This window comes from Pseudorca crassidens, chromosome 13 (assembly GCF_039906515.1).
Source record: "Pseudorca crassidens isolate mPseCra1 chromosome 13, mPseCra1.hap1, whole genome shotgun sequence".
Lineage (NCBI taxonomy): Eukaryota > Metazoa > Chordata > Mammalia > Artiodactyla > Delphinidae > Pseudorca > Pseudorca crassidens.
In genome coordinates, this window is record NC_090308.1 from 69322465 (window position 1) to 69335747 (window position 13283).

Here is a 13283-nt window from a genome sequence, read left to right on the forward strand (position 1 = left end):
TTGTATAAAACATTACATTTCAGCATTAGCTTTCTTGAAAGCTGTTGAACCAGCTTTCTGAAATTACTTTCTAATTTTAAGTAACTGTACTAAGGAAATGTAACAGTGACACTTGTGTACACTACTAGTGATGATAGGAATGTACTGTTTTTATCTCATTTCTGCTTATTTATATTTTTTAAGTTTTTACAATGCAAATTTATTGCTTTTGAAGCAATAATGATATTAAAATTTAAAAGACAGTGGCAGAGAATTTAAACCAGGCATTTGAGTTGCTCTTTTCTTTTGCCATCATCTTCTGTGGTAAACATGTTTCTATGTAACATGACAAATGTTTTGATTTAGCTCTTAGATTTCGATATGGAAAAAAAACCTTGTAGTTGTGTGTTTCTTTTAAGGGTAGATCAATCAGAAAAGCAGAGCACTCTTTTCAGTCTTCCTCTCACCTCTCAGTCTCTCTTATCTGTCCATTTATTTTAGTTAATATTAGGTTTATAGTCATGAAGTATTTCTAGTCATTTTGTATGTAAATTGCTGAGCTTGAATTGTGTATTCTGAATCTTTTGATTTTAGAAAAGTTCTGTGGAGTGTCCCCTGATCCAAATTCAGGTTGGTTTTGAATTGTAAAGGGCAGGAAAACTTCTCTACTCTGCTATAAGAACGAAGCCCACAATAAGGAGATTATAGAAAGATAAAAAATACAAGGTCCCACAAATCTACTTTTTTGTCTAGATTTTGAGTTTGTACTTGTCCTTAAATGGTTTTCTCTTTGCCTTTGCCAGTCTGGTACAATGCCATCCTTGTCTTGGTCTTTCTCTGAGACTTTTCCTTTTGATTTAGAGTTGAGAAAAGATCATTTATCTCCGTAATTTAAAATCCTGGAGCAATCAAAGTTGGTTGGATTCCCAACAATATTTTTCCTTTTTGGTACTAAAATGTCCAGGGTTGGCCCTGTCTGAGAAAACATGTCCATGGTTTTTAAATTTTGTTTTTAAGCTTATATAGCATTGGCAAAATGCTGCCATTTTCTCCGTGAGAGAGTAGGTATTTCTTCAGTAAGATTTTGTCTAATAGAATCCCACCAATTTCAAAATAATCTCATGATAAGTTTTTGAAGCTTTTTTACTAGTATAGAAGGCTAAATAAATCTGTGTCAATGAAGGGTGGTGATATTTTGGATATCAGTAGAGTCAAGTTCTTTGGTCTGGTCTTCTGACTTTTGAAGCTCTCTGATTTTGTCAGAATTATATAAAGGATAATGCCACATCTCTACAAGGCAGCACTGGGAATCTGAAGTTGCCATAGTAAATTATAAATTAGGTTTAAAAAATAATAGCAGAACACAGTAATAACTTGCATATATATTAATTTCAGGTACATTTCCTGATGCCCAGCTTCCTTCCAAGAGGATCATTGGCCCAAAAAATTATGAGTTCTTAAAGTCTAAGAGAGAAGAGTTTCAGGAGTATCTACAGGTACAGCTCCAACTTAATTTAAAACATCCTCTAATTTGTCTCTTTTTCTCTTGTACATACATATGTGCTGTGTCTTACAATACCTGTCAATGTGGATTTCTAGAATCCTTTATTAAAAAAATTTTTTCCCATGTGGAAATGAGTTATTGTCAAGAGTACTTTTTAAAAGAAATTTGATAACCAGTGAAATACCATATATTTTCTCGGAGGAAAAAATGTCTTGTATTGGGCATAGTTTAAAACTTTTGATGTGGGAAGTTAGAGAGAGAAAAAGAGAGTGAGAGAGAGAGGAAGAAAAAACTTTTGATGTAAAACATTAAATGCATTCTAAGAATACTGGGTTGTTTTTTTTTTTTTTTCTTATTTTTTGTTTGATTTTGTGTTTAGCACTTTCTGAACTCTGGGATTTTTCCCTCCTGTTTTATTAATTGTTATTTTTTTTTTGCAACTGTACATTTTTTTTTAATTACTTGGGATCTCCTGACTCTACCACCATTCACCACTTGGAATTGAATTCCGTTTTTCTCAGTGTGTGCACATTGTGTTGTGTAAACAATGTAATTGCTATTTCCATTGTTGGTGCAGTCTGCTTAAAAGTTACCTACTTGAGGCTCTTCTAAAATTAATGACCATTTTTCTTTAATCAAGTAACTAAGATCAAAAACTGGATAATTTTATTTGTTTTATTTTTTAAAAATCTCCTGGACTTCCCTGGTGGTGCACTGGTTAAGAATCTGCCTGCCAGTGCAGGGGACACGGGTTTGATCCCTCGTCTGGGAAGATCCCACATGCCGTGGAGCAACTAAGCCCACGTGCCACAACTACTGAGCCCACGTGCCACAACTACTAAAACCTGCATGCCTAGAGCCCGTGCTCCGCAACAAGAGAAGCAACCACAATGAGAAGCCTGTGCTCTGCAATGAAGAGTAGCCCCTGCTTGCCACAACTAGAGGAAACCTGTGCACAGCAACGAAGACCCAACACAGCCAAAAATAAAAAAATAAATTTAAAAAATTTAAAATCTCCTTTATTTGGACATGGAATTTTGTAGTTTTAATTAAGTGTTAATTCAGTTAAATTTGGATGCCTTTTAGCCAACAATAAGTACTTTTTAAATTAAAAATATTCAACAGTGTAAAGGGGTGTTTACATTATATTTTCTGTATTTGAGCCAATGAATACCTCAACCCAGAAGGTATTTTTTTCATAACTTTTTGGTGATATGAAAATTGAAATATGATATAAACATTAACTATTGCAAGGATATTTGAACACAGCGTATGCTAGTGTTAACCTGTGGTTTTGTTGATATCATTAAACCCATTATTTGAACCGACTAATTCTAAGAACTAGAGAACCTCATTCTAGAAGAAATATTTTTTGGTAATATGGAGTTAAATGTTGCAGTACTGGTATTTCATTTTAACTCTTTCATAGTTACAAAACTGAATATTAGGTAAGACTGGGTTAAATCTCACTTTAAGACTTCAGTTTGTCTTGTAAGAAGAAATAGTGTTGCAAGCAGATCAGGCAACAGAGTCTCCAAGTTATTTCACATTTCCACGTTTAGTTCTCTGCAAAACCCTTTATACCAGCTTCCTTTAATTATCAAGATAGATGTATGATATTGTAATACTTATTTTATAGTTGAGAAACTGAGAAATAATATTAGCTAATGTTTAATCTTCCTTCCTGTGTATCAGGTACTGTGCCTCATCTAACAATACTGTAAGTAGGTAGTGTTATCTTCATTCTACACATCAGGAAACTGACTCTTAGGCAATATATGAACTTTTCTAGGGACAGCTAGCTAGCAAATGGAAGAGCAGAATTCAAACCCATTCATGTGTGACTATAGAGGTCTTACCCTCTTATATGATGCTATTCTTTCTATAAATGTGCTTTGTTATTATTCTGAATATGAAATAGCCTTTGAGGATTTAAAATTGTTTTCTTGGTTAAAAAAATCATTTTAATGTAGTTTTCATCACTTTTCTAGATTGTTAAAACTGTTTTCTCCCCCCCTTTTTTTCTGTTTTTGTTCATCAAGAAACTTCTGCAGCATCCAGAATTGAGTAATAGTCAACTTCTGGCAGATTTTCTCTCCCCCAATGGTGGGGAAACACAATTTCTTGATAAGATACTACCAGACGTAAATCTTGGTAAGTCAATTTAAATAATCATATAGAAGAAGATAAACTGAAAAGAAAAGAGGCAGTATTTTCAGATTAATTTAGAAAAATAATTTATAGAGTGAAGCCATGTATCAAAACTCTGAAGGACTTCTTATATACTGTTAATGGGAATATAAATTTGAAAACCACTTGTAACTTTAACGGAGTATAATCTATAAAAATATTGAATCACTGTGTTGTACACCTGCAAGTAATATAATATTGTAAATCAACTATACTTCAATTAAGAAAAAAAGGAAAACCACTTGGAAAAACAGTTTGGTGTAAAACTGAATGACCCAGCAGTTCCTCTCTGAGATATACACTCTAGAGAATCTTGTATTCATATTTAACAATGTTCTTAGCAGCATTGCTTATAGTAGCCTAAACTGGAAATAATGCAGATGTTCATCAGCAATAGAGTAGACATAAATTATAGTAGTTTCACAAAATGAATACTTAGAGCAATGCATACCCATGGCATGTAGCTGCTTGGAACAGTGTTGATAATCTTAAAAACATGATGTTGAATGAAAGAAGCAAGAGGCAGAAGAATGTATGCAGCATGATTCCTTTTATATAAAGTTCAGTATAGACTAAGCAATAAGATAAGCTGGAAAAGTTTGAATAAAATTGTTAAATATCATAATGGAAGAGAAGCAGTATTTCTAAATATATTTTATATAATGTCATCTTAAGTATATATAGAACTAAATGAATAAATATTACAAGTGGGCATTTGGCTTTTATCTGTATCTCTACAATTTTTTTTTGCTTTTGCGGTACGCGGGCCTCTCACTGTTGTGGCCTCTCCCGTTGCGGAGCACAGGCTCCGGACACGCAGGCTCAGCGGCCATGGCTTATGGGCCCAGCCGCTCCACGTCATGTGGGATCCTCCCGGACCGGGGCGTGAACCCGTGTCCCCTGCATCGGCAGGCAGACTCTCAACCACTGCTCCACCAGGGAAGCCCTCTCCAAATTAATACATATAGTTGAGCCAGAATATTTCGTGTGTGTCTTATCGAGGGAAAATGTGAGAACATTTTGTATTTGGTTATACGTAATGTTTAGGAGATAGAATTGGGTAGACCTGGTTACTGACTAGGTTTGACTGAAGAAGAAATGATCAAAAAATAATAAAATTTTAAAAAATATTTCAGATGTGGAAAACACAATATATTGGCTTCAAAATGTTTAAAAAGGCAGAATTAAAATGAATAAACATTTAATCAAGTCTCCAAAATAAAAAAAAATGATGATCCAGGTTTCTGTTTATACAACTGGATGAATGCTGTTACTTGCTGAGATACGGAATAAATTTAGAGTAGTTCTGAACTTGTTGAGTTTATAGAATCCAGTTGAGGAAGTTTTATAAGGTAGGAGAGGCCAGGAGAGAGGCACAGAATAGAGATTTGTATGTTATTTGAAATCAGATTGAGCAAAACATTTGGCTCAGGAAGAGCATGTAGAAGAGAGAAGCACAGGATGCAACACTGTAGTTCAAAGAACTTGGGAAATTCTGAGGTGGGAGGAGTAATTTATGGGGGTACCAAAGGAGAAATTTATGGGGGTACCAAAGGAGAAATAGGAGAAATAGGAGAAATAGCCTGGTGAGAGGGTTTTTGCCTTTTGCTATTGCCATTAGAGTCTACTTTTTTCTAAACCGGACTGAAAGAAATTTAAATTATATTAATCAACTTTGACTGATTTTTACAGTCATTTCTGAATGCTTGAGAAAATCTCGTGATGTTTGATATTTTATAGTAAAGGAACCTGGAGATACGATCAAGAGAAAATTCTGGCAAACAGGATTAGAATATATATTCTTAATCTAAAGCTGAGAATGCAAACTATTCAAATAGCCAATTTAAATAGTGTAGCAACTTTTAGAGCTTCTTTTTCCTTTTGACTAACTTTTGCATACTTTTAGATATCTTTATATATTCACCATTGCTTAAAATGTTTTGAAAACATTTCAATGGAAAATTTCAAATATACACAAAAGTAGAGAGATTTGTATAGTGAACTCCTTATCCCTTCAATAGTTATTGACACTTGGCTTGTTCCAGCCCTTCACCTGCCTCTCACCCCACTGGATTACTTTAAAGTATCCCAAATGTTGTATCTATAAATAGTTAAGACTACCTGATTTATTGTAGATTTTTGTTAAGCGTGAAATGCTCAATTATAAATTTTTTTTTTACCATTTTGCTTTTTACTTGGCTGTTTAGTGTTTTAAATTACCTAGTAAAGTATTTATATGAGCAGTTATGAGGTATATTATGCCTTGTTAAAATTAATATTTTACTTTTAATTGCAGGGAAAATTATAAAGTCTGTTCCTGGAAAACTAATAAAAGAGGTGAATGACTGATTTATGTGTATTCTATAAAATGATAGTTATAAGCATATTTAAATAGCAATAAATTTTAATGGGTTATATGATAATGAAAATCATAATCTTGATTTTTGTACCATGATCTCCACAGAAAGGTCAGCATTTGGAACCTTTCATCATGAATTTCATTAATTCTTGTGAATCTCCAAAGCCTAAACCAAGTAAACCAGAACTGACCATTCTCAGCCCTACTTCAGAAAATAATAAGAAGGTACTGTGCATTGCCTCAGAGAGCCATTAAGTTTGAAGCTGTCCTACTTGAGATGACTTTTCCATTATAGGGAGAATCCTGTGTTAATGAAATGGATGGGACTTTATATTTTCCTTATGTGGAAATTAATTGTACAGTATAAGGAGTATATGTAGTTGCTTCGTTCTTTGCTTTAAACGGGGTGGGTTTTTTTTTTCCTCTTTTTATAAATTTATTTTATTTGTTTATTTATTTGTGGCTCTGTTGGGTCTTCATTGCTGTGCACAGGCTTTCTGTAGTTGGAACGATCTGGGGCTACTCTTCATTGTGGTGTGTGGTCTTCTCACTGTGGTGGCTTCTCTTGTTGCGGAGCACGGGCTCTAGAGCACAGGCTCAGTAGTTGTGGTGCACGGGCTTAGTTGCTCCACGGCATGTGGGATCTTCCCGGCATGTGGGATCTTCCCGGACCAGGGTTCGAACCCGTGTCCCCTGCATTGGCAGATAGATTCTTAACCACTGTGCCACCAGGGAAGCCTGGGGTAAGTGATTCTTTAGAAACCATATTCGTAAACTATCATTCTGTATTTTGGGGAATTTTTAAAAGTGATTTTCTTAAGCTGTAAATCACCAACTTCCAGTAATCAAGGAATTAATTGCTATAATATATTTATTTGCTGGTATTATATAATTTTAATGGCTTGTAAAATATTTCATCGATTCATTGAACAAATACTTTATTGTGTGCCTGCTATGGAGAGGCACTTTATCTTATAAAGATAAATTACCTGTCTGCAAGAAGCTTAGTTCAGTGCCAGAGTAGGACCCAGTATGGGGAGCTATGTGAGCCCAAAAAAAAACCCTTCATTTTGTTTATCACTATAAAGGGTATCTTTAATTTTTTTCACTTTATAGGTTTATTGTTGGTAAACAGTAATACAGTTGATGGTTGTGTATTAATTTTTAATTCAATAATCTTGCTAGACTTATATTAATTTTAGTAACGTATCCATTAATTCTTTTAGATTTACACATGCAAATGATGGCAGTTTTCTTTCATTCATGGCTAGGACCTGCTATACAAAGGGAATGGTTGCAGTGTTTCACCATTAAATAATAAATAGTGTAGCTTTTTTTGTAGAAATCCTTTATGAGGTTAAGGAAATTTAAGTCCATGTTTATGGGTGTACTTAGCCTATAATTTTTCTTTCTCATTGTATCCTTGTCAGGTTTTGGTATTAAGGTTATATTAATCTTTTTCTATTTGCTGGTAGAATTATAATTGGAATTATTAGTGCTTTAAATAAGTGATTACCTGTTAATAGTCATTTAGGCCTCAAGTTTTGTTTGTGGGAAGTTTTTTTTTTTTTACAACCAATTTAATTTCTTTTATGATTATAATATTCTTCAGGTTTATTACTTCATGAGTCAGATTTTGATAGGTTATGTTTTTAAAAAAATTCTCAAAATTTTCGCCTGAAGTTGTCAATAATATCCGTTTTTCTTTTTGTTTTCTCTGACATCTATAATTATGTCCCCTTTTATTCCTGACATTTTTTGTCTTTTTCTTTCCTTTTCCTTTTTGATCAATCTTGCCAAAGCCTTTGTCCGTTTTATCATTTGGTTTTGTTGGTCTTTTCTATCAGTTAAAAAAAATTGTTTTAGATTTATTTATTTATTTATTTGGCCACACAGTGTGGCTTGCAGGATCTTAGTTCCCCGACCAGGGATCGAACCCAGGCCCTTGACAATGAAAGCACGGAATCCTAACCACTGGACCACCAGGGAATTCCCTATCAGTTTTTGTTTTTAGTTCCTTAATTTCTGCTATTTGATTATTATTAATGATAATAGACTCTTTTTTTTTGGCATACTTTTGGGGTAAGTAGGGCTGCGATTTAGTTGCATTTTAGCATTTTTGCTATAAGTAATTCTTCATATCTTGTTTTTGTCTCATATAGTAGGCCTTTCTGAGCTTTGACTATTATTGTCCAAATAAACTTTGCTTAAAGCTTAATGTTTACCTCTAAACATCCTTTAATTAAATAGTGATTTATAATCTTTAAATCATGTTAGAATTAAAATTAGCTATTATTGATGTTTTTATGCATCTTTATGTAGATATGTTCATTTGCTCCTTTCGGTGTAAAAAATCAAAGGGGTTCTTTATAGATAATGAATTTTCTGTTATGTCTAAAATGAAAGTCGATTTTTATTTAATATTTTGGCCCCCCGCAAAATATTGTATTTTTTAATTCAATTTTGGGTGTAAATGTGGAATTTTGGGGGCAGACCTTAACCTCTGTGACATTGTAGGGTTTTTAAAAATATTCTCTTTTGATTGGACAAAGTTTAAACGCCTTTGCTCTGTATCACTTTACCCTTAGTAATTATTATCAGCAGGTATAATAAACTATATTTTTTTATTTCAACTTTTACTTTAGCTTTTCAATGATCTGTTTAAGAATAATGCAAACCGTGCTGAGAATACAGAAAGAAAGCAAAATCAGAATTATTTTATGGAAATGATGACTTTAGAAGGAGTCTATGATTACCTGATGTATGTAGGTAAGATATCTGTGGTTACTGTTAAAACCTGTTTCTCATCCATGTATTATATTTTTTCTGTGATGCAAATTAATGCTCTTGAGTATTGCCCCATTATAATCTTTTTTAATTGAAGGTACTTTTTAAAATAAGAATTCAATGTATATAATTGATCTTGAACATATTAAAGTTACTAGTGTTTACAAATAAAATATTGACCATTTGTATTTTTTGCATTGGAAAATGTTCAGATATCTATTTACCTTAATGAAGTGTTCTGTGTGATCCTTCTCAGGACGGGTGGTTTTCCAGGTTCCTGACTGGCTTCATCATCTCTTAATGGGAACTCGAATCCTCTTTAAAAACACCCTGGAAATGTACACTGATTACTATCTTCATTGTAAACTAGAACAGTTATTTCAGGAGCACCGTTTGGTTTCACTCATAACACTTCTCAGAGGTTTGTATTTTCTCATGTGTTTGTTTCATGTTTTGAGTACTCGTAAGGATTTTAATTAGACCTAAAAGAGCGAAAAGTCTTGCTTTTCTTTGTTTTATTAGTATTTCTACCATGAGGAAATACTTTGTATATAATAGGTGAAAATTCCAGCAAATGTTTCTTTTTGTCTCTTTTTAGATGCTGTATTTTGTGAAAACACTGAACCTCGCTCTCTCCAAGATAAGCAAAAACGAGCAAAACAGACTTTTGAAGAAATGATGAATTACATTCCAGGTAATGTAATATTTAAAAAGTAGTTTAATATAGATTAGCACTCTTTTGAGGTCATGATGTATAGTAATTATTGAGGCTAATTTTTACTGTGAGTTTTAATTTTAGAAGTAGTTACAGAAACCAATTAAAATTAACTCAATTGGTTAAATAAAATTTGGTTTTTATGATGTTAGCACTAAGAACTTTAAGGTAAGGCTGTTTCTGCTCACACAATAGTCGGATTCTTTCAATAACTTAGAATCAGACTGATCAAAGTGATAGGTTTGTGGGACGGTTGGAGTCCTGCTGCCCAAGCACTTCACCAGGAGAAGAGCTAAACTAGTGTGTGTGAGTGAAAGGTCAGAATTCATTCATTCATCCCAAGTTTATTGAGCACGTTCCATGTGCCAGGCACTGTGCAGAGCGCAAGGGATATAAAAATCGTACTTGGGTAGCTCAGTCTGGCAGGAAGGTAGACATACAAATAAAACATACATGTGATTATAGAGCCATGTTCAAGTTACATAGTATCTCAAAGGAGGAGGGGGATCCCTTCTCTTATAAAGGAGGTAGGCTTGGGCCACTAAATGAATGAATGGTAGTAACCTCTTACTGAGATGGGAAACATGAGGAAAAAACGTCAAGAGGTCAAAGCAGAGGATATTTAGTTTAGGACATTTTGAATGTGAAGTGCCTATACATTATTCAGGAGGAAATGTCTAGTAAGCAATTAAATATCCAGGTTTGGAAATTGGAGGAATGATGATATAGGATAAATATATGGGAGTCATGTGTGAGTGGGTAATAATGCCCAGGGAGAAAATATAGAGTAAGAATGGAAAGTACCTTAGAGAATTCTCATCATTGAAAAATGAGTCTCAGAATGAGCCTGCTGCTCTGTGAAGACAGTTAAGTTAAATCCCTGGTCTGAATGTGAAAGTGAACCACAGCTGTTTTTGAGTGAATCGTCTCTAGGTATATAATGAAGTGATTTCTTACTTCTTTTGTATTATAGTGACCTTTAGCATTTACAGTTTTAATAACAGTCTTAGTTTTAACAACATGGAAAGCCAGTGAATGTAATAATTTCTTATTTTGCTCAGGCACGAATTTGAATCACATCTACTTCAAGACTTCATTTGGGAAGAAGTAATTTAGCTACTGAGGAAGCTTAGCCTGCTTTCTGTTGTCCTCTACTCATTTCTTCCTTAGTAATGAAGAATCTGAAAGGATCGTTTATTTTTGTCCATTATGCTTCATGCATATTAATTGGGAAATTCTGTGTAGTATTGGTGAATTAAAGGATTCACAAAGACGCATAAATATCAAGGATCTACTAAACTTATTACAAATTGAATTTGGCTTTTGCCTCTCAGGGTTAGATTTACCTTATAAAAGCAAACATAAAATGAGCATTTTCTATGAACAGCATTAAGAGTTTCATTATGATCAGAGTGGGAAGGACAAATATTTGAGCACCTTGTTTACTTAAAAATAATTTTCTTTTCCTGCTTGGAGGAAAACATTCAGCACAGATTTTAATAAGGACTGACTGTGGTAATAGGAGTGATACATGACAGCTGTGTAGTCACACATGAATTGGAACTTTGGGGACTCTAAATTAGTGTGTAAACATTTTCCCAGGAGATTGTTCTGTAAGATAGTCCATACTAATTATGCAAAAAGTACAGAAATAAAGTGGTCATATTCATTGAAGAGAGTCTATGTTCACCATAAAATTAAATTAATTATTAAAAATATTAAGATATTCAAATATTATGAAAACAGAGAGAGTAAAAAGTAGAAGCCATCCTGTCCCCACTGTGCAGAAGTAGCTACAAGCTCCCGTTTGGTGTTAATCCTCACAGACAGTTTTTATGTATCTCTATACATGTATGTACAAATGTACGTGCATAATTTTAGCATTTTATTTTGTTTGTTTTACTTGAATGGGATAATAAAATATGTATTATTTTCCAACTGTCTTTTATCACTTAATAGTATAAACAGATTTCTTTACTGCAGCATTCCCCAGAGCTTGCAGTATGCATTGTGCATTGTGAATCTCCCAAAGGAGGATTCCCAATACTGCATTTCTTGACCACAGAACCCTTTTTTCCAAGAGCTTCTTGCCAGAACACTGATTTAGGAAATGCTAATTTACAGTTTTTGCATAATACCCGGGAAAGAGAGTGGAGATTTTGCTTTATGATCCAGTAAATGATAAGTCACTTTATAATATAAAATTGTTTCACATGTGGCTTTCTTGTTTAGATCTGATAGTCAAGTGTATTGGTGAAGAAGCCAAGTATGAAAGCATCAGACTTCTTTTTGACGGTTTACAGCAGCCAGTTCTCAACAAGCAGGTAAAATTCATTAAAGCAGGTTGACTAGTGTTGGCTAGGTTTAGCAAATGACACAGTAGGGTGTCTGGTATATTATTAACTGTAAAGTGATGCTATACTAAAGGAAGGCAATGTAATTCAAACATTTGGATAGGAAAAAGTATCTTTGTTAATAACTCTCTTTTGCTGAATACCTTTTTTTCTTTATAACATGAACTGTTTTGATTTAAAATAAATATATATTCACTATAGAAATTTGGAATATACTAAAAATTCATGAAAAAAGTAAAAATTTAAATATCAAGAATTCCATCATTCATTCAGGTTACATAGAATAACCACAGTTAACATTTTACTGTTTATAGTCGTTACATAGCCCGTTGAGATCTTAATACAGCTACAATTTTGTATCCTGCTTGTTTTCTTTAAAATTTTTGTTACATATAAAATGTTTAACATAAAATGAATTATGAGGAATAATAGTAAAATGAACTCATGTGTATGTAAAACTCTTTAAAATAGAACATTATGGATACTATTGAAGCTACTGCTTTTGTGCTTGTTTTATATTGTCAGTTTTATTCCCTGCCTTCCCCTTTAGCGGTAACCATAGTGCTAAATTTGTGTTTATCGTTTCTATGGGGTTTTTTTGTCTAATGCCTTAAAAAATATTTTTTTGGCGTTTTAGCTGACTTACGTTTTATTGGACATTGTGATACAAGAACTGTTTCCAGAGCTCAGTAAGGTAACTGAAAAGCGCAATTTTTCTTTATGTTTTTAGTGGTATGCTGGCATTTATTTTAATTAGAGACATAAAAATTAAGGAAACCCTTGTGATTCTGATCATTTTAAAAATGAACACCCTTATTTTCTTCATTCAACATGCTCAAACATAGAGTGGATTTTGGGAGATAGGAGCTGAATAGCCTCTGCCTTGACTTCCTCCTTTCCCAATTACAGTCAGATAGGGACACTATACCCTGTAGGGCCAGAGGAACGTGCGAGTTTACCTCCTAGCAGTAGGATGGGCCAAGCTCTGCAGGCTATCATCTGCAACACTGAATGCTGTGTAACTCAGACTTGAGCATTTTTGAAGCAGTTGAGCTTATATGAACCCAAGAACACAAAACGAATTGGAATTGGAGGATGCTAATATTATTATTGTATTGAATTTTGAGGATTTTGAGTTTTGAGCATTGCTTTTTACTGTTTTTATTTTTTGACCAATCCCTTTGGTCAGATGAAATAACTATTCAAGGTTGTGATACAGCAATGAAATGTCAGTTTCATAGAGGAAACCAGATTTGGACTATTTACCTATTGAATACAAGTTTTCAAGTTATGGCAGTATTAGGTGTATATTAAAACAGGGTGGCAGTTATGGATAGTTTGTGTTCAGTTTACATGGGAATCAGTACCAGGAAACCTCCAGCTCTCTGCTTGAGA

General features: G+C 33.6%; 1 protein-coding gene across 7 annotated transcripts in view; it reads left to right on the forward strand.

Moving 5' to 3' along the window:
• Window positions 1-13283, forward strand: part of SNX14 (sorting nexin 14) — a 68843-nt gene that overhangs the window by 55129 nt on the left and 431 nt on the right. For 6 of the 7 annotated variants that reach the window (XM_067702644.1, XM_067702640.1, XM_067702642.1 and 3 more), the window contains 9 exons: window positions 1375-1475; window positions 3526-3637; window positions 5970-6010; window positions 6138-6257; window positions 8678-8801; window positions 9076-9240; window positions 9418-9513; window positions 11767-11858; window positions 12526-12582. In XM_067702644.1, coding sequence (XP_067558745.1) covers window positions 1375-1475; window positions 3526-3637; window positions 5970-6010; window positions 6138-6257; window positions 8678-8801; window positions 9076-9240; window positions 9418-9513; window positions 11767-11858; window positions 12526-12582 — 908 coding nt within the window. The remainder of the gene's footprint in view (window positions 1-1374; window positions 1476-3525; window positions 3638-5969; window positions 6011-6137; window positions 6258-8677; window positions 8802-9075; window positions 9241-9417; window positions 9514-11766; window positions 11859-12525; window positions 12583-13283) is intronic. The other variant, XM_067702643.1, reaches the window with a different exon arrangement.